The 24669-nt window shown below is 37.2% G+C and overlaps 1 protein-coding gene across 2 annotated transcripts in view; it reads left to right on the top strand.

The window, feature by feature from the left end:
* Positions 1 to 7232: 7232 nt before the first annotated feature.
* Positions 7233 to 24669, top strand: part of LOC116248760 (nuclear-pore anchor) — a 39134-nt gene continuing 21697 nt past the window's right edge. The window contains exons 1-20 of one of the 2 annotated variants that reach the window (XM_031621735.2): positions 7233 to 7838; positions 7999 to 8145; positions 8383 to 8481; positions 10911 to 11039; positions 11161 to 11253; positions 11354 to 11419; positions 12838 to 12927; positions 13008 to 13085; positions 13244 to 13353; positions 14566 to 14686; positions 14766 to 14858; positions 16902 to 16950; positions 21270 to 21373; positions 22254 to 22322; positions 22488 to 22625; positions 22752 to 22856; positions 23084 to 23197; positions 23628 to 23712; positions 23874 to 23917; positions 23992 to 24065. In XM_031621735.2, coding sequence (XP_031477595.1) covers positions 7533 to 7838; positions 7999 to 8145; positions 8383 to 8481; positions 10911 to 11039; positions 11161 to 11253; positions 11354 to 11419; positions 12838 to 12927; positions 13008 to 13085; positions 13244 to 13353; positions 14566 to 14686; positions 14766 to 14858; positions 16902 to 16950; positions 21270 to 21373; positions 22254 to 22322; positions 22488 to 22625; positions 22752 to 22856; positions 23084 to 23197; positions 23628 to 23712; positions 23874 to 23917; positions 23992 to 24065 — 2114 coding nt within the window. In that variant the 5' untranslated portion in view covers positions 7233 to 7532. Of the gene's footprint in view, positions 7839 to 7998; positions 8146 to 8382; positions 8482 to 10910; positions 11040 to 11160; positions 11254 to 11353; positions 11420 to 12837; positions 12928 to 13007; positions 13086 to 13243; positions 13354 to 14565; positions 14687 to 14765; positions 14859 to 16901; positions 16951 to 21269; positions 21374 to 22253; positions 22323 to 22487; positions 22626 to 22751; positions 22857 to 23083; positions 23198 to 23627; positions 23713 to 23870; positions 23918 to 23991; positions 24066 to 24669 lie in introns of both variants that reach the window. The other variant, XM_031621729.2, reaches the window with a different exon arrangement.

The following is a 24669-nucleotide window of genomic DNA, read 5'->3' as shown; positions in this document are numbered from 1 at the left end:
ATAAATGCATACCGACATGGAATGCTTCGCTTGAGCCAATCATGGATCTATTTTTAAATTATATAACTATTTATTAATCAAAATATATGAATTTTTGTACCTACAAGGACTGCGATTATTTGGTAGGGCCGGCTTATAAATGCTATTACCAAAAAAAAAAAGGAGAAATTCCACCATCCAATAAGTCTGTCGCTTAAATCATTAAAAAGAATATCAAAATTTGGTTTAAGTAAACCAAGTTTTAATAAAACTGGATTAGACGATAGTGTCATTCAAACAGCCCCTCGAGGTTTTTCAAATGGTGCAAAGTCAAAGTATTCCAATTTGCATCAATAAATAATGATATACTGCCCAACATGAGAGTCGAAGCATTCATTTCATTTCCCATTTTTTAGGGTACCAAGTCTGCTTTTGGTGTTTAATGGTAATATTATCGTTATACTTCAACTTACATATTGATATTTTTTTTCTAAAAATTAAAACAAAAATTGACCGCCTACCAGCTTCTGCCCCTTAGGTCACCCCAACCTCCTATGTCATCTAATCAAAGTTAATTATGCTAAGTAAAAATGGTAAGACCTAATCAAACCAGCTTAGAATGAGATATGCAAGTAACACAGACCCTGTATCATTTCGAATGCAATGTTTGATGGATTTCTCCTTTTTTTTTTAAGAATATATTCATGGACACTGCATTCCGTAGCATTCCTATTCATGGGTCGTGCATGCAGCAGTACAAGGCTTGTCATCTTCCCGTTCATATATATATATATATATATATATATATATATATATATATATATATATATATATATATATATATATTTTGGTAAGAGCAACTTTTTAGATTTATTCGGAAATTTGCATTCCGCGTGATCCTATAGAATTGAGGGAAAAAAAAATTAAAAACCTATTTATTCACTCTCTAGATCTCACAAGATATACCATGTTTTAGCAGAGAGAGTTGGTGTAGATAGAGTTGAGTGCACACACGTATGCACCAAAGAGGATGAATGATATTTTTGAATTTTTTTTATAAATTAATGAGTATTTTAGGCCTTTTAATTTTGTCATTTACCTTTTAATTTTTTTTAAAAAAAAATTAATGGTGGTATTTTGGTATATTTTTTAATTCACATAACATGATGTGTGCACAACTTTTTAGTGCAACCGAATGCTTGGTTGTTAAACCGCGTCTGCTAACTCCATTGAGAGCGTTTGGTGACTATAATACTCTGTCGTTTGGAGTGGACTATTCAATGACTATATTTATATTTTATAAAGCATTCATACAAAGATATGTTCCAAAAAACGCGGTATTCTTATAATAAGGCGGCCTCATTTAATGTAATTTGTATAGTTAGTGCCATGAAAATTTAATATAATTATACCAATTTTTGACCGTTGAAAAAAAAAAACATAAATTTGTAATAAAAATGCAGATTAAATATGAAAATATTATGGTTGAGATATTCCATAAGAATGCCTCTATGAAAAGTGTCGGCCGTTGAACGGAGAATGGGGGACGGTGGTCAGCAAAGCAAATTTGACCACTAAATGCTGGGGGGGGGCCACGATCGATGGACATACTTTGGAAATTTAATAAATAATTAAAAAATATGATAAATATTTTAGCTTTTTCATAAATGGTTATAAATGTTTTTCCAAAAGTTATGAACAACGAAGGACTGCGTTTTTTATAAGGTGTTATTGATTCTCAAGTTGTGCTGTTTGACCAACGAACCGGCCAGGCCAACCCAAAGAGGGCCAACATTCAGTGCACGGAAAGAGCTCAATCTGATCACCTGACCTTGATTTAGGCTAGACTCAAGCCACCCATCTCCCACCGGGTTGGCTCGGCCGGACCCCCGTTGATTTAACCGCGAGATGGTCAGACCCATTTAGAGCATCTAGCCACCCAGTTCAATCCAAGCAAGGCACGACAGGGCAGAGCGAGAAATTTTTCATTAGGAGGGTCGAATTAAAGTTTTTAAATTTTGACATGAGCGAAATATAATTTTTCAAAAATTTTATATAAAACAAATAAAATTTTCTAAAATTTACATATAAATTTTTTAAAAAAAATTTGAGGTGGGGCCAACGCCCATGCAGGCACCCCCTTGGCTCTACCCCTGAGGCACAACGTGGACCGGCTCAGGTCTTCAAAAGCCTAATGGAAACTGAGCTTGCAGTTCATATTGATTGACTCGGATTTGAGATCTCAAGGTCTGATTTAACAAGAGGCCTGCCTTACATCCAAGTTCTAGATCTAAGATCCCCACAAATTGAGATCCCTGAATTTCAAGAAGCAAAGTTTATAAATCCAAGGTGCCCACTGCATTTTCCAGATATAAGACTTCAAATCTTTGTCTGAAATCCCAAGATCTCAAATCATGCTCCGAAGAAATCAAACACTTCTTGCAAACAAACACGTACGTATTGCGGTAGTCTGACATTGCTGTCATTGGTTTTTGACTTAGTTTGGTGATTTGGAATGAAAACATATGCTTGCCAAGAAAGTGCAATGATGCAATGCAGTAAATATTTCCAGAAAAATGGACCATGCATGTGATCATGCTCCAAAGGTACCCTTATTTTGTACATCAAGCAACATAACATGATGGAATCATATGATTATTTCCGCCCTTTTCTTATGGGTCCCCTTGGTGGGTCAGTTGTCGCCTTCCTCGCTTCTCCCTCGCCGCTAGGCTGTGCCAAGAAGCGAACAATAATAGCTCAGTAGCTTTACATAGATTGGAATACGTCTGAGTCAGTACAATGAACACAAAAATGGGGAAAGAAACAAAAATGTTGTATGTGTTCAAAGAAAGGCCAATACAAGTCCCAAACACCTTATAAGGACATGTCGTTCCGAGTCACAGGGACACAAACACGGACTCGAACACGACATGCATGTGGTCGGCAATGGGTAGGTATGTTGATCATAATCTTCTTGATTTGTAATGTTTTTGAACAGTTTTTCAATAAATTTCGACCTTAATAATACGGGGAGCATCTTTGGCAACAAAATTTTAGAAAAGCTTTTGTCCTTGCATGAGTTCTTTGTGAGAAAATAATGTACTCCATTGAGCCTGGCTCTTCCTAGCTTCGAAAGAAAATTGTGACAGAAGCATTAAATAAAGGAGAGTTGTGGGGTTTGAGGATCGTGTGGTGATGAGTGATAATGGGAAGGAGCATGGACCCCTTGCATAAGCCAAAGTTGGGGAGGTAGCTTTCTTGAGCACTCCATAAGAAAAAATTAGGGTTTTATCATGACTATCACAAGAGTCCTTGGACTGGTCTTAACTTCTACTGCTTACAAGTTGCAGAAGAATAGTGAATGAAGGGAAGGGAAAATTTTTTGCTTGGTTTGTACATCTTGGGGCAGGGAAAATCTATGTGGGGACTGGAATCTAGCACATCAAGGCATGTCATGAATTGAGCTTACATGATCCAGTAGATTAAGTAAAAATATATATATAAAAAAAAAGTTATTTGTTACTATTATATTATAATATATTGGTTGATGCGCGGCTGTACCAGGTCATATAGGCCGATTTGGTCGATCAGAAGAGCCAGAAGATTCTTCTTAAGAGGCGTTAGTTGTAATTTTTTAAGAGGCACCAACATGTAAACGAAAAAAATTACCCTGAAGTATCGATATGAAAATGGGTAATTGCCCACACCTGTCTCTGCCCTCGGCTTATGTCAGGCCGATATTTTGGGAGGGCATTTCGACCCCTTTACCGTACCCTTGCTGATACACGGCGACATTGACAACATTGGTGCATACTTTACACCAAGAGAGGGACAGGCAAATTAGGGAATGATAATCATATTCCTACCTCCTTGGCCATGTTTAAGTCAATCGATCAAAAGAAGTCATTATCTGATATGAAAATCCAGCTCTGTTTTAACCCCACATAAACAGTCTATGAAAAAGACACAAGCATGAACCTGACTGAGTAATAATTTTTGGCCACTTATTCCTGATTCAAATCCAAACCAAGTGAAAGATAGGCAAACAGATCTAGATTTTTCATTTGATTGATACTTGCATAATGAAGTGCTTTGAGCAACCGGTTTGTGTGTATTTTTTTTCCTTCTTTAAATTTATTTTCCCTGCAATCTCAACTCTCAATGTTGCGTTAAAGAAACAATCCTCTCTAGGGAAATGATAACATGAAGATATTACTAACCAAAAGATGAAGTTCTGGCTTTACATGGCTTCTGCAAGATCTACCCACATGAACTGAACTATGCTTTTCAATTGAGCAGAGAATAGCAAGTATCAGAGAAAGTGGCTATACACAAAACACCCATCATGAGTAATAACATATTACTTTGAGCAGTTTAATTACAGCACCAAATTATGCAAGACTGATCTGATATCCAGCTCTTGATCTTCTACAACTCAGAAGGTTTTTAAGTTCATTCTCTGCAGCCTCTTACGCAAACCAACTCTCAAGTGCATTATTGAAACTCTGCTTAAATTTATGCAATAGCTTATGAAAAAGAATGAAGCTGAAGTGTAGATGAAAGGCACAAGCCACCGGCCACGACCCACAAGACATTATCTTCAGTACTCCATTATTGATACTGCAGATGCATGCATTGGCCTCATCTGGAGGATCATGGGTGCCTACCTCCACTGTTCCCCTAAAGTGAAAGTCCTGAGTTTTATATGTTGTAGGCAATATGATCAGGTACATATTTCCAAGCAATGGGACCTAAGCTCATGTTTAAAATTGGAAAGAGGACAAGTTAGAAGGCATGATCTATCTCATGTACAAAATCACAGCTAAACCACTTTCCTTGTGGTTAGGGGCCAGAACATAACGACCCGACCCACTCATAGTGTCGGGCCTCTGGTTCGGCAGATCCCAACTCGCCCCTAGCAGTTTCGGCTCTAGTACTTGAAAAGGCTAGAAACCAAGACAATCATCTCATCAATGACCCCTTTATAAACCATTGAAGATTCTTCACAATCTTCAATACATGACTAAACTTGGAGCATTATATTCCATGACTCCGCCCTAAATTTGGTGTAGACCCACACATTGTTCTTGATGTCAAACGACCCCTTAGCTCCTCCAAAGGACTTGCTAGCGACACCTTCGGCCAGACATAGTAAACTAAAGGATGTTGAGATTTCAGCGTCAGAGAACAATTAGGTCCACAATCTGAGCAGGGTCTTGAAACCATCTTGTTGTTGAAAGTGAAGGATGGGTAAGAAAACGTTCACAAGCTTTTCGATTTGCCCACTGTGAAATTGAAAAGGAGGACAGGAAACTGGAGAAGCAGAAGGATGGTAGGAGGGAGGTCAGGGGCGGAGGAAGACGTGGGCACTGTGTGGGCAATCAGCTATATAGATCCACAAAAAATGTCTATTTTCGTATTGATACTTCGGGTAGTTTTTTTTCATTTTCATATTGGCGCCCCTTAAAATTTTAAAAACTTTATAACTAGTGCCTCTTAACCAAAATTTGATGGCTCGGCCCTTGAGGGAGGTTGTGAAGAGTACTGAACTCAAGAACTTGGATCAAGTCCCAAATGATCAGTCAACACTCCGTGGATGCGGACCCACTTCTCTCTCTGTTTGGACGCCCAGTTTTCCGGCCAGCTGCTGGCTGGGAGGTTCCCCGAACATGGGCAATTTCATTGGACCCATTTCCTGTTGGCCAAAGAATTTGCAAACTATTTTTGCTTGATCTGAGTTTAGGTTTTGTCATCCAAACAACTCTAAACCCTGTTCTTGGCAGATCCGGTTTCCCAAGATCATGATTTGGAGTCAAAAACCTGTAAACCGGTTGTGCTTTCTGTCGTCCAAACAGGGCCATAAAAATTTTTCCAACATATAGTCATGGAGGGGCATGGCTGTGAAGGGCAATCTCACTTGGTGGTTTGCTCCTTCAGGGAATTCTCATTATTTAGGTTAGAAAAAATGAGTCATGCATCCGAGTAAAAAAACTTGGATTGTAGAAGAAATGTATTTGAAATCTAAAATCCTGGATAATAGGAAAAAGGTGTCTGATCTCTCGATTTCTTTCAAATGCAATCAAAATTTGCCTCCACAGCTGCGGCGTGGATGGATCTGTTGAGCTTGATTTCGATCCGAATTTGAAATTATTACAATAATTTTGAATCCCATTTACTGATCAGATTTGGTTCCAAAATGCAGTTTCGATCTAAGACCGACAACTGAGTGGGAATATCTAATCTGATTGTATAAAAGTATCAGATCTTATGTTGGTGTTTAATTGAGTTTGGGAAAAGGGTCTGAATATGAATTGGATTACATAGAAAGGATCGAATTCAGTGGAAGGGGAAACCAAACTCATGAATCCGAACACTTTGCATCCTTGTTCGCATCAGAGAAGCGTTCAAAACCCAGACAGCTACCTTAGCAACAGTGGCTGCGCCATGATACATATTTCAATCACAGTTTGAAGACCTTCTCCTTTGTATAATTGAAAACTTTTACCCTTGCAGATCATCATGTAGATAAGTTATTACTGGATTTTAAGATAAATTTTATGAAATAGGGAATGTTGAAAAAATCTACGAACATTGATCTTTCAGTTTTAGTAAATCCGATGTACATGCTCTAATATGTTGATCTAAGAGTGGGTGTGGACATGTTTGCCGTTGTCAATCTATTGAAACCATGATGTAGGGATTACAAATCATAAATATGTGTCACTCTAGTTAATGGGTGTACCGTTCCTCACCGAATATGAGCATATTCATGCACCTCAGAAGCAGGTATAAGAACGAGGCGATCCCCTCCCGCGATCCCCTCCCCCAATTGCTTAGCATATACTGAGTTTGTTATCCACTGTAAATTGTTCCAAATTGAACTAGTTATATTCATTTATGGTTCCATCAGCATGAATAGCTTTAATCTATAATTGTCCTAAATATTCAAAACCTAATAATTTCATCAATATTCAAATTATTTATAATTAAGACTGAGCATCGGGCCGAGCAGACCTAAGGCTCAACCGACTAGAGCTCGACAAAAAACTTGTATTAAAGGAAGAAAGGTACATATGAGATTCGAACCAGCAACTGCCCTGCAGGCTGCAGCCACAGCGCAATCAAAAGCACCGAAGCGTCTAGCAGCCACAGCGCAATCAAAAGCAGAGAAGCGTCTAGTATGGCCGAAAACGCGATGCATAAACCTGGCTCCAGCCCATGTGGTATAAACCTGCGCCCAGGCGGAGTATAAATGGGCTGGGTTACAGTTGGCGTCGCACAGTTTCTTGATTCTCTCCAGGCGGTTTTGGGACGAGTCGCGCGTCCAGGCTCGAAGGCCCGTCGGTTGGGTAGCTTGGTTTCCTTTCCCTCGCGTTCCCGCCGATTTCCTTTCCTTCTCTCCCTCCCATTCTCTTTGCCGGTCGATTCCCCAAAGCGTCATCTTCTCATCCTTCGCCCATCTCACCCAAGATGCATCAGTAGCAGGTAAGGTCGGACGGGAAGCAAACCCTAGCATTCATCTGGACGCAGAAGAGACGAGCCAGTCGAGAACGATGCCGCTCTTCATCACGGATGAAGATCTCCGGAGCTGCGGTGACAACGCGGCGCTTGTGGCCGAGAAGGCCGACGCTTACATTCGGGAACTGCAGAGGCAGCTCGAGACATGTAAATCTCAGGCCGACGCTGCGGCAATCACCTACGAGCAGAGCTGCGCCCTCGTCGAGCAGAAATATGTCACGCTGTCCTCCGATTACGCGCAGTTGGAGGCGCGCACCGCGCAGCTGTCGGCTGCCCTCGACGAAAAAATCCAGGAAGTCGCGCGAATTCAGTCGGAGAAGCATCAGCTCAATCTCAAGGACGTGAGGCCATCCTTCTTTTCCCCTCTCATTTTCCTTTTTTTTTTTCTTTTTTTCTTCCGATCATTTTCTCCGCATTTCAGTTGCAAAAGTTCTTTTAGTACGCTGTTTTCTGGCGTTTGATGTATTTTCTTGCCCTTCATGTGGAAACTTATGGCCGCAGGTTACTAAAGACAGCGAAATCGAGAAATTATCCCTCCAAGTATCTGAGATGCACAAGTCGAAGCGGCAATTGTTGGAAATGATTGACCAGAAGGATATAGAGATCAATGATAGAGCTGCGTTGGCCAAGAGTTACTTGGACAAGATTGTGAGTTCCTTCTGCCTTCAAAGACTACTACTTCGTTGATTCTTTGTCTTCGATCACCGTCATCGTTGTTGTTGTTATTGGTTGTAATCTGTGTTTTATGACAACTATCTTCCAACTGAAGTCTATAACTTGATATGCTTGGGTGTCACCATTGACATGGCCATTGTACTGGTTTTTCGACATTTATTATTCTCACCTGGCGTTTAACATCTGTTTATATTTGCCAATTTCTTGAAGATTAACCTCACTGATGATGCCAATTTGAAAGATGCAAAGTTTCATGATTGTGAGGCAGAGTTGGCAAGATGTCAAGCGGCTCATGCTCGTGTTTTGCAGGTTAGCAATTCATTTTAATGATCTTCTCCCGAATATTAGTGTGGTCAAGGATTTTCTACTTCAACTTGCATGGATGCATGTGTTTCGAAAGAATATTATATCATGTGCCCGTCATGGTTCAGCTAGAATGTCGCTTTTGTCTTTCCCCAAATAAACTTTGGAACTTTTGTTGCTTTAAGTTTTATTGGCTGTTAATTTAGTGCGCTGAGCTGGCAATTGAAGCATTTACATCGTAATTGACACAGTGGTTTTTGCGAACCTACTCAAGAGAATTTGGTCCTATATCCTAGCCATCAGCGTTTCATCTAGGGGCCTTACCACTTAAAGATTTCTGAAACTTGCTCACAGTCATTTAGCTCGGTCTTGACCTAGAAAGTGGGAAAGGAATTGTTATGGGCTAATGCTTTTCTATGGATTAATTATGCCTTTCTGATCTTGAAATGGCAAAACATGCCCATGTTATGCTACACTACATTTTGATTTTTGTCTACACTTTGTTTTTTTTGGTCTTTTGTCTTTGGACAATTTTACTGGAAAATAGGATGTTATCTCCTAACAATTCTTGCATGTCCACATTCCTTTTACTTATGCTAATAGTACATGCTGTTACGAGGCACTTATCCAACTCCATGCACCGACTTTTATGGGCTCATTAGGCTACCATCTTCTCTTATTCTTGTTAGGCATTTCTCTCGACAGGTAGATTAGAAAGCGATGTGTCATTAGATAAGTTGGTTATGTAACCTGTTTTTCATATTATAAAATATTATACTATTGAGGATGTTATGTAACAAACTGACCATTATGTACCATTTTCTATTTCTGATTGCCCAAGAAAAGGGAAGGAGAAAAAATAGCATAAAATTGGCTCTGGAAAGCGTACAGTAGTTGTGGGTTTTAGGTTATTTTTCGCAGAAATTCTTTTATCTTGGCTGTCTTCTTCCACAAGTATTTGTGTTCTTGAGTTGCTTCTAATCCAACCTTTCTTTATTGCAATTTTTTAAGTAGGACATTGTTCACAGGAACAAGATAATGCAGCCTTAATATTTAAGCAGTAAATCAAGTTAAAGGGTGACACTTGAAAAGCATTTAGGTCGTGTTTGATTACCGCTGATCTCAGATCCACGGTTTGAGGTCCGCCCCCCCTCCCCGCCACCCCCCATTGGATCTCAAATCCATGCTTTTTACACTATAGCATGAATTTGGGATCGACTTTGGGGATGGATGCTGAAATCCACAGCTTGACAAAAATATGAATTTCAGCTATGGTGGTTTTCAGATCACCTCGGATTTGAGGTCCGGGGAATCAAATACAACCTTAAGGATATGCCACATCCTGGGTTTCTATCCTACTTGGGGGCATTCACAGTTTGGTTATTCTGTTACATACAATGCACTTTGTCATGATTGTAAAAAAAGTATAAGCTTGAAAATAATTTTCAGCTGCCATATGTTGTCCTTTTCTCAGAAGTTTTGGAATTACGAAACTGCAGTTTGAGACGAGGATCCACATGCCTCCTGTTGTTTCTACTGTGACTTGTGAGAGTGATTTTCTCAAGTGGATATGATGAATGTGCTTGAGAATGTTAAGACAAAAAGATGGTTATTCGACATTTTTAACTGGAATATGTTACAATCATAGCCACGAACGTCTTTTATATTTTGAAATCTCCTGATATTATTGCCATTTTGACATTAACTGATAATATCAGCAAAATATTTCATCATTTTCAGAATATCATCAGACGTGAAAAAATTGCCATATTATCCTGAAACATTTCCAATAATTTCCTAAGATACTGAAAAAAGTTCCTTTGTTTCTATAATTCCTAAGCATGTGATTTTTTCTAAGATTTTTGTTTGCTTTTGTTTTTATGGAGTTTTCCTATTTGTTTCTTTATCCTTTTTAACCCAATACTTCATAACTTTTCTGTATTGTTGTGTTTCAAGTTTTAAAACTTTCAAGTTTTTCTCAGTATTCTTCCCAAGAAAAGTCACATCTTATAAAGAACTGTTGAGAAAAACTTCATTGGTTGCCGAGAATGTTACTTGTGCCTTTTTAACCCAACACTTCATAACTTTTCTGTATTGTTGTGTTTCAAGTTTTAAAACTTTCAAGTTTTTCTCAGTATTTTTCCCAAGAAAAGTCACATCTTATAAAGAACTTTTGAGAAAAACTTCATTGATTGCCGAGAATGTTACTTGTGCCTTTGTTTAAAAAATTCCTTGTATCATCTGCTGGTCTGTCGTTTTTGTTGGTCAAAATTCAAGATGCAGGAGTGGCTTTACTAGTTTATAATATCATTTCCACACCAACTTTATTCATAGGATTAATTGCCAACAAAAATTTTTTCTTGGATGTTTTAGAGGTCAAAACATAGTTGACGATTCTCATTCATTTTCCATGAAATATTTTTTCATATGAATAGGAAAAGGAACTTCTTGAGAGACACAACCAGTGGCTGAATGAGGAACTTACATCCAAAGTCGATGCTCTTCTTGAGCTCCGAAGGTCTTCCACTGAGAATGAAGCAGATTTGTCGTTTAAACTTGCTGAGGTGAGTAGTTGACCAGAGCCTTGTTTGTCTTTTGTCATAGACAAACATATAAGAACGATTTCTTTGTTGGTTGTCTGGGTATGCATATTTCGTATTTAATTATTTTAGGAATAATTATTAGGTTGAGAAACAATTGAACGAAACTTCACGCTGCTTGAGCACAACTAAGGAAAGGATGAAGGACCTTGAAGAGAAATTAACAAGTACACAAGAGGTGACTTATTAATTCATCTGTATGTTTGTTATCTCTTGATTTTAGTTTTCTGTTGGTGCTTAGATTGACTTTATATGCATGCTTTTCTCAACTGATGAAGGAATTATGCTGCTGCAAAAATGCTGCTGCTTCTAACGAGCAACAATTTTCGGCTGAAATAGCGACAGTGAGTTCTGTGAACTACTAAATTTATTATCTGCATACTGACTGCTTTATTTGAAACTAAATTTGTTTTGTTGTCATCATAATTAGATGGATATCTAGTCTTCTTTTTGTTAGGATTGTATCCTTCTGGACTTCTGAATGATGTGTTCGTAAATTTGAGGGGCGAACCATAATCTATCATGTCAATTTTAATGGTACTCTACTATCATTGACTATGTGTTCCATTCCGATCTATACTTGATCCATAGCTGTAATATCGTGATATTTTAAAAAATATTGTAATATTACCAAAAAATATGAACAAAGCAAAAAAAAGGGAAAAATATACGATATTTTGAAAAAATGTTAAAAAATCAATTCATCGCATTTTATTGCGAGTTCATCTCAATTTTTTCACTTTTTTTGTTTTCATTTTTTTCCATTTTTGTTTATTGTTTTATTTCCTCTCGTTTTAAGTGTTTTACATGACCTCCTAAATGCAATAGGATAGTTATTACTTTACCATTTTTATCGTTTTGCCTAGATAATCGTTATGTCTTCTTATTAGTTTCTCATTTATTTTGTTTTTTTACCTATTATTTTATTTTATTTTTTTTAAAAGTCTCGAAGATTCTCCCACAAAAACAACTTTGCCGGAAAATATCAAAGAAAAACCTTGTCAATACTCGATAGAGACCCAATAACAGTATTTGTGGCTCTGACTTGATCTAACTTTTATGTGTAGTGATCCCGATGGTAGAATGCCATATCTTATCAAGAAACCTTACCGAATATGTATTACATCGTTTCACTAGAGCCATATATCGACTGCTTTTGTTACTTTGCTTCATATTATGTGATATACTGTGAAAAAGCTGTACACTGGATGCTTAAAATCAATGTCACATAAGACACATTTTTTCGAAAAAAAGACATTTTATACGTCAAAAACAGATCAGCTGAAAAAACTGCAAAAAAACGTGTTTTTTTTTAACCACATTTTTTATTTTTGCATTTTCTTTTTTAAAACTTTTAAAAGTTTGCCAAGATCCCACAAAAAAAAAAAGAATCTTTGCCGTATTATACCCGAGAAAAACCTCGCCCTTTAGAACCCAAAAACAATATTTGTAAGTTGTAACAATGCTTAGGATTGATGTCTGCCCTCAACACCGTCATGGAAACGATAGGGTTGTAGCTTGTCTGGATCCTGCGCCAATCACTCCTTCACCAGATCATTTTTCTGGAGATGATCTCATCCAATCCCCAATTCAAAAGGCTGGGTGAGAAGCCCTTTTCTAGCCAAGTTGATTAACAATGCAGGAATACCTACAAAATGAAACCCCACTCATTCTTCAGCTCATGAGCCATAAGCAAATCTTCTCCTTTAAGTGTGTTCCAGCTTGTGGTTGATGTTTCATAACCTTTGTTTGTCACTTATAGGCCACTAAGCTTGTTGAATTATATAAAGAGAGCACCGAAGAATGGTCCAAGAAGGCTGCTGAGCTTGAAGGAGTGATCAAAGCATTGGAAGTAAGTGATCAAAACCTTTACTGCATGTCTTATTTTATCCTTTATTGTCGTAAGCATTTTTGTTTAATGTATACTTGCAGACTCATTTATCTCAAGTTGAAGACGAGTTCAAGGAAAAACTTAATCAGCAAGTATCCGAGAAGAATGGTCTTGAGAAGGTTTGCTTTGTGGAACTCCGAAACAGAGAGCCTCATCTTCAATATCTTTTAACAGCATTCGGAGCCCTCATTTAGCTAATTAATTTTTGTGCTGGTTTTCCATTTGAAGCTAGAGATCTGACAGAAGAATATTCTTTTCCTTCTATTATCGACTGTAGGAGGCTTCTGAGTTGAGGGAGAAACTAAACAAATGTGAGCTTGAGCTTGAGAATGCAAGAAAGGCAAATGAATTGGATCTACCGATGTTTAGTTTATCAGTGGATCACATGTACGTTACCAAGACTTTCTTGGATACAACCATTACGGTTTAATCTTATGCCAACACTTGGTTCAAACACTTGATGGCTTCTGTAATAAATTCTCTATGATGTTGAAGGAAAAATATGTAGGTATATTGTGCTATTATCTCTCATCGTGTGGTCACTTTCCCATGTTTCTTGTGTCCTTATTTTCATAATTGATTAAGGCAATGTAATTGCCTGACATGCATTTTGAGGAGCGTGAAGTGCACTTGTATTTGTAAATGAGTGAGTTTGTGTTTTGAATTTCTTTTTCTTCATTTCTGCAAAATAAAGGAGTTGGTCTTAATTATTAGCATGGTCCCTATGTCACGTGGGTAACTAGTTTAGTGCATGTGCATGCTTGTCTTAGAAAATGCATGTCGACTTTGATGGGTTACATTAGTCCGAAAGGAAATTATCGGAGGAAGGAATGGAGGAAGCTAGGGATATTGAGCATCAGGAAGAAATTAATGTATAATGGCTGTTGTTAGGGCTCTTAATTAGACAAGAAGAAGGCATAAAGTGACAGTTGTATGAAGTTTAGCAGCCTACAGTGGTCAAACTTTTATTTTTTATTTTTTATTATCATTTGATGGATTAGTGGAATAAGATGGTAAGATCAAGCATACATAGTTGTGAGTTACTTGGAGCCTTGAAGTGCGAAATATAGGGTGAATACTGAATAAGAGAACATAGCTGATAGGTTTCGTTATTGAATAATACATGCCCACTTTTGCAGTTTACATGTGCCATTATTCAATGCTGTGTGCTGGGGCATAGTTCTGAATCACCCAAAAGAAACTGTCATGTCCTCTGAAGATCTTGTCTTCTGAATCTAGCAGGATGCTCAATCAGGGCTATGTAATTTTTGTTAGCTCTTGTCATGTAATAAGGTAAAATTGGAATACTGCAGTTCAACTTAGTAGAGTTACTAGAGTAGGTAAAATTAGAAACATGTTCGGCATAGTCGAAGTGTCATTTTCAGATCTGAAATCGAGGTAGGCGCATTCAACACTGTTTATGACAGCTATTAGTCTATACCAAACTTCTCTTGTAATTAGTTGCAAAAGTGCTTTCTAGCAAGCCGTGCAAGTATACATGGAAAAGATGCATTAGGTAATTACACTGCTGGTGCTTGTATGTAGTTCCCATAAGATTCGTTGTTGCCTTCTTAATGTTGTGTTTCCTTATTTAAATAGGGATACAGGTGAGAGAAATGCAGATCTATGTGATGGTGGCGAGAAAATGCTGGTGCCAAGAATACCAATTGGTGTATCGGGCACAGCTTTAGCAGCTGCTCTTCTTCGAGATGGTTGGAGTGTAAGTATAACAAATTAACAATCTATCTCTTTCTCTCCCTCTCTCTGTCACATTCAGTTAATCTCCTGATGTTATGTAGCTAGCCAAAATGTATGCAAAATATCAAGAAACTGTTGATGCATTGCGACATGAAAAGCTGGGGAGGAAGCAATCACAGGCAATTCTAGAGAAGGTAATGTCTGAAATCTGCCTTGTCCTTTTTACAAAAATGCCTTTAGATATTGCATGTGGACTTTTTGTTATAGTATTCCTGATTTACCTGCTTCTATTCTTTCTGCTAAATGGCTCAGATGTTTCATTTGGTCTTTTTATTAAGGGTTTGCTGTTTAGCAAAAGAAATGAGTTATTCTTGCAAGAATTTGAAGTTACATATGAAATGTCTTGTTTGTTGAATATTTTGCTGAAAACATAAATAATACCATTATGTTATTTCCTATAGTGGCTCAATAGCATATATGTCGGAGTTTATATGCTTGTTTTAGGTTATAACTTGTCCCAGATTTATTATGATGTCTTCGAGTACAGCCTGTTTGAACCTACGTATTTAGCTTCACTTATCTTAAGTTTGGGTAGTAGTATCCCATCCTGAGGTATGTTGTGCAAGGTGTGCAAGATGCACATGATCATTAAGTCCATGGTTTCCGGGCAAGTTGCTTCATAATGCCTAGGCTGTAGCCTGGGCATAACTATGTGTGGAGCTTTTTTTTTCCATAAAGCTGTTTTATTTTTTTTTTATTATTTATGTACTTGGTATTGACTATTGACTGTGTGTGTAACCAGTTAGGACACTCACATGCCAATAAATAACTTGTTTTTTTTTTTTTAAATTCCCCCTTTTTCTTTTGGCGGCATTTCCTTTTTCTTCGTCTTCCTACTTTTTGTCTTTGTTTTCATGGTGCATTTACTAATGCATAATTAACTAGTGATATGCTAATATGATTCCTAAATCCTATTGTCTACATTTTTTTTCCTGATGTCTTTTTTTTTTTTTTTCAGTGCATCTACTATTATGTAGTTAACTAGTGATGTGCTGATGTGCTGATGTGATTTCCCTCTGCTATTGAAGTTTGGAACTTGTATTATAGTACATATTATTTGATGTGTATTGTACATATTAAGTAACAATTATAGTACATATGCTATACTTCAATAAGTATGTTTAATATATATGTTAGTGGTTCTATTACTGAATATATTTTAATTTTAGTATATTGTTATGTATTCTTTTATTGTTTATTATTTATGTGCAAACTGCAGATTTTTTTTTTTTTTTGTGTGTGTGTGTGTGTATATATATATATATGTTTTGCATCTTTTTTGTACACTTAAGCGTTAATTGCCTAGGGTGCGCTTATCACTTCTGAGTTCTTACAACATAAGTCTGGTGTTCCTCAAAGCCATATTTTAGTTTTTGGAGCTCAAGTTGGTTTCACTTTATAACTTAGATGAGTCAACCTTGAGCCTGAGCTTGCCTTTTCTAAGTTACTCCTGTTTAATGATTGGGACATAAGAACACATAAAATGGAAAGTAAGTTCCATGGTATTCTGGTAAAAGAAGAAGAATCATGGAGAAAATGGTAAATATATCATTTCCACTAAAAATTCTCAAGGAAGAAGAGGCATAGAGAAAATGGCAGACATAGTCAAGGAAGAAGAATGGGTTCAGAAACTTCATCACTTTGTAGCCCTGTGTGTTATGTCTCATCTGGGGTTGACAATATGTAAATGTGCGCATACTGATCTTACATAGGCATGCATTCGTGCATATTTTTTTCCCTATTGATGTTAAATATGAGCACAAATCCATGGATATGTATATGCCGTATATGCATGTGCTATAAAGCATACACATAGTTTTTGTGTCTCTCATGTAAGAGTGAAGAACCATAAAAGGATTTTATTGCACCTTGTGGTTTTTGTTTTTATAATTGTGCAACTTGATTATATATTGACTACAATTCCTATTCAATTGGGATATCTAGATTATGTTTCTTTTAAATGTTGCTTTTATTACTTCAGGTGGATAAATTCCTGTAACCCTGTTATATTTTATGGAGAAAAAACAGAAATATAGAAGTTACAGATTGAATACTTGATATATGGTCATTGTTGCTAAGAAAAATTGTTCTTTTTCCCTTCGAATACAACTTGATGTTCAATTCTTGGTATTAGTCAGTTCTGTTTGATATAGCTTGTTTTTTAATGGCATTTGTAGGTTCTGAGTGAAATTGAAGAGAAAGCTGAAATTGTTTTGGAGGAACGTGGTGCGTCTTCCTCTACTTGTTTTGCATATGTGCTTTTGGCATACTTTATTTCATTGTTTAACTATGGAATTCCTTCCTCTTTCTCATATATATATATTTATTCTGCAATTTCCGTGTTCATATATTCGTTAGTTAGCTTGTTGCTTCAATTTTGTTTTTTGTAAAACAGTGTTTGGATGATTAAATGTTGTAATAGAGCTTAGTTTGTGGTTTTCTGAAGCTGGTACTCTGGACCTTTATTATACATCTGATAGTGCTTAGCTTTTAAATTTGGGTCTTTTGTGGGGTTTTTTTGACCAAAAAGTGGACGAATGGAGAAAGTTGTTTGAGTTTCTAAGTGAGGTTTTTTCAGACTTTCACAAGTCTGTACATAAGGTAGTTAAGGATATTTGTTGATTTTGGAGGTAAGGTCAACAGAATATCGATTTGTATTCTGTGGTCATGGTCCTCGTGGATGAATTGGGCATTTATTATTACTCTCTTTGCATGTTATATGATTGATCTTTTACTCCAAAGTCAATGCCGGTTTCCATTCAGGCATCCTACATTAGCATTTAATCCTTGTTCGTAGGATGGTCATGTCATAAGCATGATATTTTAATGCCATTAATGGCCAGATGTGTGATTTCCTGTCTCATTAATGAGGTGCGAGGTGTTTTTTTTTTGGGAATTTTTATCACTGATGTTTGTTGGATTAGGTGCTTCATTGTTTGGCTTTTTTTGGTCTGGGATACTTCTAGGTTTGACTGACTATTAAATTAAATGCACATAATTGATCTTACAAGTTACAGGTGGTTGACATGCACAAAGATTTATATACAATCGATTTTTATACACCAAACTGATTAACGACATATTTGAGCTGTTATTACGAGCTCCTTCTTGGTATAGAGGTATTTGTAGGTGCCATAGGAAAATGAAAGTAGGCTGATAATTGTGCAAGTTAGCTTGTTGGGCAACATGTTTAACATTAAGCCCTATGATTTTTGATAAATTTATGGTGATTTCTTATTATTGAGGCCTACTTTTATCGGTGGTGGGATCCACAATAGACTTGTGTATCCCATCTGGTGAATCCCATGGTGCCTCACTGCAGAGTATGATATGTTTTCATCTTTAAATGATGCTATGGAATTTGATTAAGTTGAGTACTCAAAGGGGCAAGAGTTATGACACATGGCGTTGATTAGAATTTAGATCCATGTATGTCTTGGCACCATTCACTATAATTTTTTTTTTATCTAGCAGAATGTTACCAAGCCATTACCTTGGAAGCATGTCTCGATGTGCATGGAAAACTTTAGCCAACATCTGTATGGAGAATGCAACACATTTTTGGTGGCAAAAGAGAAAAATATATTTGAATCGCTCTGACATCTAGAAACTCTTAGCTGGAACAGAATGAGCAAAATTCGATCTTTGGGACATCTAGACATGGGTGAAATATGACAATTACCATGGATGATTAAGGATTTGATAGACTGTGTTCCTTAAAGGAAGTAAAAAATCTTCTTGCATCTCTGCATAGCCACCATACGTGTCACGCCTCAACCTTTTGACCCCTAAACAAATTTTTTTTTTCTAAACAAAAAACATTAAGGTGCGACGACACAACAATTCAAAAAGGAGGGAGCTATGCCATTAGAAATAATGGGGCAAACTTTCATCTATATAACAATTTCAGTTCATACAAAATTATATCAATATGTATGACAAAAATGCCCCAAACCATTTGATTAATGCCTAACAAAAACAAGACATCAATATAACCCAAAACACGATGCGCCGGCACTACAAAAGACCCAAAACCTCCCCAGTAGGATGTGAGTGAAGCTATCTGATCAACCTGCTGCCCCGAGTCCGCCAAAACCTGAAAAAGGAAACAACTGAAGGCTTAGCTTTCGCACTATGACAACAAGCCAGGAAAATCCCTAACCCTCTTAGGTAGGGCTCAAATATGAGATAATACAATAATAAAAACAAATCATCATCATCATATGGTGACAGGGCATAGTCACACCATTTGCCAAGAAGGCCCTGCACATAGGCCACGACATGTAAAGGCCACTCAATGACCACGATAACACGTTTTCAATTCACATATAAGGCATGCATAAACATATCATTCTCATTCATTTCATTCACAAGCACATCATTCATATTCCATTTCATTCATATTCTTTTCATTTTTATTAACTTCAGTGAATTGACAGTTCCTATGGGTGCAAACACATGTACGTGCACACCGTGGATAACCTACAGCCGAGAGACAACCCCTGTGGTGGCCCAAAACAGTATGGATCCATTCACCCACTGTAGCGGTAGAGCACTCATCCATGGATGTGTGAATTCAAAGGAGAGATGTTTAGCCTTCCCTAGGACACCCAGGTTGGGAAGGCGGGAGCTCAACGCTCCAAGTACATCACACAACAGTACCCTAGGGCCTTGCACTGCCTGCGCTCCGAACAGGCGAAACCAGTGGCGAAGGCGGGACGACTCCCAATCACATAGCCACATCCCACTTGCCTCTCATCTCTTATCCTTTCATTATTATCATTCTAATTGCACATTCACAAAATGATTGGCTAGCTCATGAGGTTGGTTCACTTCACGAGTGCACCTACACCTCCAATTGCCTCTACACGAGAGGTACACATAACATTAACGTTCTTAGCTAGCCGTCGTAACAATACAAGTACAACTACCCTTCAATTTTATTCAGTTGCATCATTGCCCGCGACAATACATATGCAACAAATCACAACATTCACATTTATAAAAACTCATATCTTATCAATTACATCTTTCAAAACTTAGCCAAATCCCGGAAAGTAGTCTCGATCCGTGATTGGCTCGTAGCTGTCTTAGGCAGTTATCATTCTAGGATGCTTTCTAATGCACAATTGGGGTCGATGAGACACTCAACTTGATACCTCACTTCATCTGTCCTAAGCAGTTATATATTCTAGCATGCACATGCAAATGCGTAACAGTTTTCAAAACATGCCTCTAATAGCTTTTCAAAACAAAGCTTATCACATATCAAGTCATTCGCATGCATACATACATTCACTCACAAAACAATCATTCAATCACATCACAATCCTAAGATCTTAGGAACACACATTCTCAAGTTGGCCCCAGGAAGGGATTTGCCTGGAATGCCGCCATACCTGTCACGTGTTCACAAAACACCCAAAACGCCTCGAACTTCTAATCTGGTCACTCAAGGTCTACGGGAAGTGCTCGGTGTACTTGCAAACATACACAAGCGGTAAATGACTAAATTCTCTACTGGTTTAGCTCCACAATCAAAACAAATAAAAACAAAATCATTGAGGCATGCCATTGCCTCAAGAGGGTGTCGACGGGTAGTGTCGACCTACAAAGCCCTCAAAAAGGTCTCTTCCCAACTCTTTGAGGTTATCTAAACTTAAAGCTTCGATCAAACTATCACTAACACATTCTCAATTGCTTTCTTTAGTTGAAGCGTCTTCCCAATAATACACCCAACTTACATATTCTTCTCCAACTAACACTATAATACGCCCACTGACAATGGCATGCTCCACATGCTCACTAAAACGATTCTAAATCTTCTCACCCACATCAAAATCTCTACCATGCTTCCAAATAGCTTCGAAAATTAACACCTCAAGCTTAAAAGATCATTATAGACATGAATCATCGCTTCTCCAACATAATCCTAAACTTTTCCCAAAAAGCAAAGTCGCTAACATGCATCCCAAATCATCAATTCTAAATTCTAGCATGCTCAAACAATAATTATACGTGTTCCAACAGAAAATACATAACAATCTAAGTTCGATTAGGCCTTGCTCACCCCAATTTTAGAGTCAAAATTTTTGCAATGGCAGGTATCAGAAGCGATGATTTGGGATGCATGTTAGCGACTTTGCTTGAGTTTGGGTGTATTATTGATATTTTCTGTTGGATTGTTATGTATTTTCTGTTGCAATATTCTGATGGAATTTTAAAGCATTGGGAGCTCCTGAGGGATCTATTGATATTAGATCTTCTCTTTTTGATGTTTGACGTTCCATATTTGGTCGTTTTTCTGTTAACATGCTTTAAGTCTTTCTTTATTCATTGAGCTTTTGCTGTGTTTTGTTTCTTGCTACTTGTGTTATGCTAGTTGTACTTTCCTTGCATGTTTTTACTGACATCATGATGCAAGCTTTAGGAATATATGTAAAAAAAAGAAATAATTTGATTCATTTGAATTTTGCACTAAATGGAGTTCTCTATCAGTTCTTAAGTTCTTTGGAACTTTTTCTCTTTTTCTTTGTCTATCTCAGCGGAGCATGAAAAAATGGTGGAAGCATATAATGTGTTGGAAAATAAGTTGCAAAAGTCACTTTCTGACCAGGCTATTTTTGAGAATAGCATTAGGGAACTGAAGGTATGTACTAAGTTTTGCTCCACAGTAGTCTGTGTGCATAGTCTTTCCTTTTAGTAACTTATTTTATTGCATATTGTGTCAGGGTTGATATAGGCCATTTCTTAGTATTTGCTAGATTGGTTCCTTATTTCTTTCGGACATACACAGGAAACACAATTACCATTTAGCGTTAGCTGGCCAGATATTAGAACAATGGACTGGAAATCGTATTTTTGAATTTGTCTCAATGTAACAGTTATTTATTTTTATTTTTTTTTGGGATTTGAATTATGTGTGTATACACACATATATGTATTGCGCATATTCACACCTGTTGAGATGCACTTTTGCTACCAAAAGTTGGAAATAGTGGGAACACTAAGCAGTAAGCACAATGACTTCTGTTTTTACCACAATTGACCATCATGCATGTTAAATCTCTTGATGCCATTTATAGGATTGGAAATATTATACAGCTAATATTGGTATCTAACCATTGAATAAGAAATCTACATATGGATGAGTGCTCACAATATATTTACCTTATAGTTGGACCTAGCCTCTGTAAAATATCATGGATTGTCTTTGATGTTGTGGATGATTATGAGTCAACTGTGGGGACTGAGGAGGCATGAAAATGATGTCCAACCTCATAAATAAAAAAAAGTAAACAGGAAATGTTAGAAGTTAGAACATGTAGACGCACATTGGTATCAAGATGACTGTGGGATCAGAGTGAAAATTTGCATTCTTCGTCGGTTTAAACTTGTAATGGCTTCTGTTAATAGTAGAGTTGAAGGTTCATATTTTTCTTGAGAAAAATTTTGCTTTCGTCATTATGTAGGTGAGGCTGTTATATTTCTGCTAGCCTGTGTTGGTTGTTAATATTAAATTTTCACAGGTAGAATTAAGGAGGCATGAGAGGGATTTAGGGTCTGCTGAAAAGGAGATAACGGACCTTGAGAGCCAGGTAAGTTTTCCTGATTGTGCAAAATTTTCTTCTTTGCAATTGCTGGAATTTTATTCTCGTGTCTTTCACCATTTCCTTTTAATAGTGGACATGCTTTGGCAAGTTTGTCTCCTTTGTATTTACAATACTCAGGCTTGTGCTATTTGTTTTGATGGTTTTCTTTAGGTCACCATTCTTCTTAAAGAATGTCATGACATACAACTTCGTTGTGGTGTGCCCAGTACTATCCTCTCTGACAACACCATAGGACCTCGGGGTGAGTCAATAGGGATAGAAAGCAGGATGGATAATTCACCACATCTTGTAAGTGATATTGTTTTTTTTTAGAAATTTTATTTTACATTAAATTGAAAAGTTCTATATACCATGTTTGTGAAGCTTGAATTATGCCTGTTCCTCATTTTTCTGAAAAAAATAGAATATTTCCAGATGCCATTTAAAAATATCAATGGATTAGTGGAGCAAAATGTGAAGCTTCGTGGCCGGGTTCATTCTCTGGAGCACCAAAAAGATGAAAGAGAAGCAGAGCTTAAGGCGAGTTTTGTACTGCAATATATGGGTCAAAGAGTAGTAATCTTTATGATCTAGATGTATATGCTGGTCTAATACATGTTAAGTTTGTATTCACATAATCAGTTTATTATCAATCAAATATGTGCCTCATATGTTTGTTGATTTTTAGAATATCTCTCTTTGAATATGAATATTGAGTTCTTTGTCTTAAGCTGTTTGTGTGCTGCATGGTACCTGCTGGCCTCTAGGAGGTGTTTGAAATGGAGATGAGGAAACGTGAGGATGAGGCAGCTTCCAAGGTGGCTATAGTATTAAGCCGGGCTGAAGAACAAGGCCACATGATAGAATCATTACACACTGCTGTGAGTAACAACTTTTATTACTTTGTTCTCCTTTTCTATCTGTTGTTTGAATGCCTATTTTTTTGAAAAGGTATCTGCCACTCTGTGGATATAGATAAACGAGTGCCACAACTTTTTGTCATAGTCTAGGAGACTTAGTTCCTCTCTTGGGACCCCCACCTGTGAGATTGCTGTTCAGCTGTGTGTATTGCTGTCTCAAATGAAAATCACAATGAACATGGTTTCAAATATGTGCACTACTATAAGCATTGTTATGGTTTATTTGTTTTCACCCGATTGTGCAGTATGCAAGTTTTTGTTAGCCTGCTCTTTGAGCTCTCTTTGTCTCTGGTTCCTCCTTGGGCCTTAGTATCGTCTTCTTTTGCTTTTAGTAGGATAGGCTTCAATTTGTGGAGCTGGTAATGATTTTTTCCTGTTGGGTTTCCTGTAGGTTGGAATGTACAAGAGATTGTATGAAGAGGAGTTAAAAAGGCGTGGTGGAACCCCCAATACTTATACAGAAGAACACATACCAGGTTGCTATTTTAAGCTTTTTCAGTTTTCAAGCATATGCCATTGGATGGCAGCTTTCTTTTGTTTTCATTATTCATGTTTCTCATCAATAACTGGTTAGTAGCATTTAAGGTTTCTACTCTCTAATTATTAATGCTGTTCTGTTACCATGGGAATCTAGCAGAAGTTGGCTGGAAGGAAAATTATTTGAATACTGAAATATCTCAGGTAAAAAAAGGGTTTGGTTGAATGTCATTAACCTTCAAATTGTGTGTACCATTTATTTATGTATTTTTAAACAGGATGCAAATAAAAAGGGTGATGACAAGTCATCGGCACGTATTAAGGATCTTGAGGAGGATCTGCTTAAAGCAAGGTTGTAACACTTTTCATGAATCTGCATTCATTTAATCAATAAGCACACTTTAATGTTGTCCATAAGTTTGAAAGGCAATTGATTGTTTTAGTTTGCTTCTCTTTTCCTGCTCCGTTTGAACAATCCAGATTTAATTTATTTTGCTTACCTCTGTGACTTGGCATTTTTTTCTGCCTGTTGAAAAGTTTCCATTCTTGTGCCTCTAGATTTCAATTGACAGCTGCTCAGACCTGGGCCTGTGATGAGCGTAGTGCTTTTGACAATGTAGTCTTACTGTAGAGTTTCATTGATTGGCCAGCTGAAATCTTCTCTTAGTTGTTTGCTGATACAATTCTATGAGTATGTTGGTCAACATGCATTGTCAGTTATCAGCTGACATTCTTTATATGTTAGGCCTGCATCCTATTCTGCTTGGATTGTCACATAGGTTGACTTTATGTGGTAGCTACTGACACAATTAAATGGTGATTACGGAGGTGTATGTATATGCATTTATTTGGGGGATGTATATGTATTGCATATTAGTTGGTGCCATTTGCAGGTTATTTTAATTGATGCTATAATTCTAGGCTAGCATTTTTTTTCCTGCTTTTCCATTTCATTA

This window comes from Nymphaea colorata, chromosome 1 (genome assembly GCF_008831285.2).
Source record: "Nymphaea colorata isolate Beijing-Zhang1983 chromosome 1, ASM883128v2, whole genome shotgun sequence".
Lineage (NCBI taxonomy): Eukaryota > Viridiplantae > Streptophyta > Magnoliopsida > Nymphaeales > Nymphaeaceae > Nymphaea > Nymphaea colorata.
The sequence above is the reverse complement of the archived record's forward strand: the minus strand, read 5'-3'. Positions and strand labels throughout refer to the sequence as shown.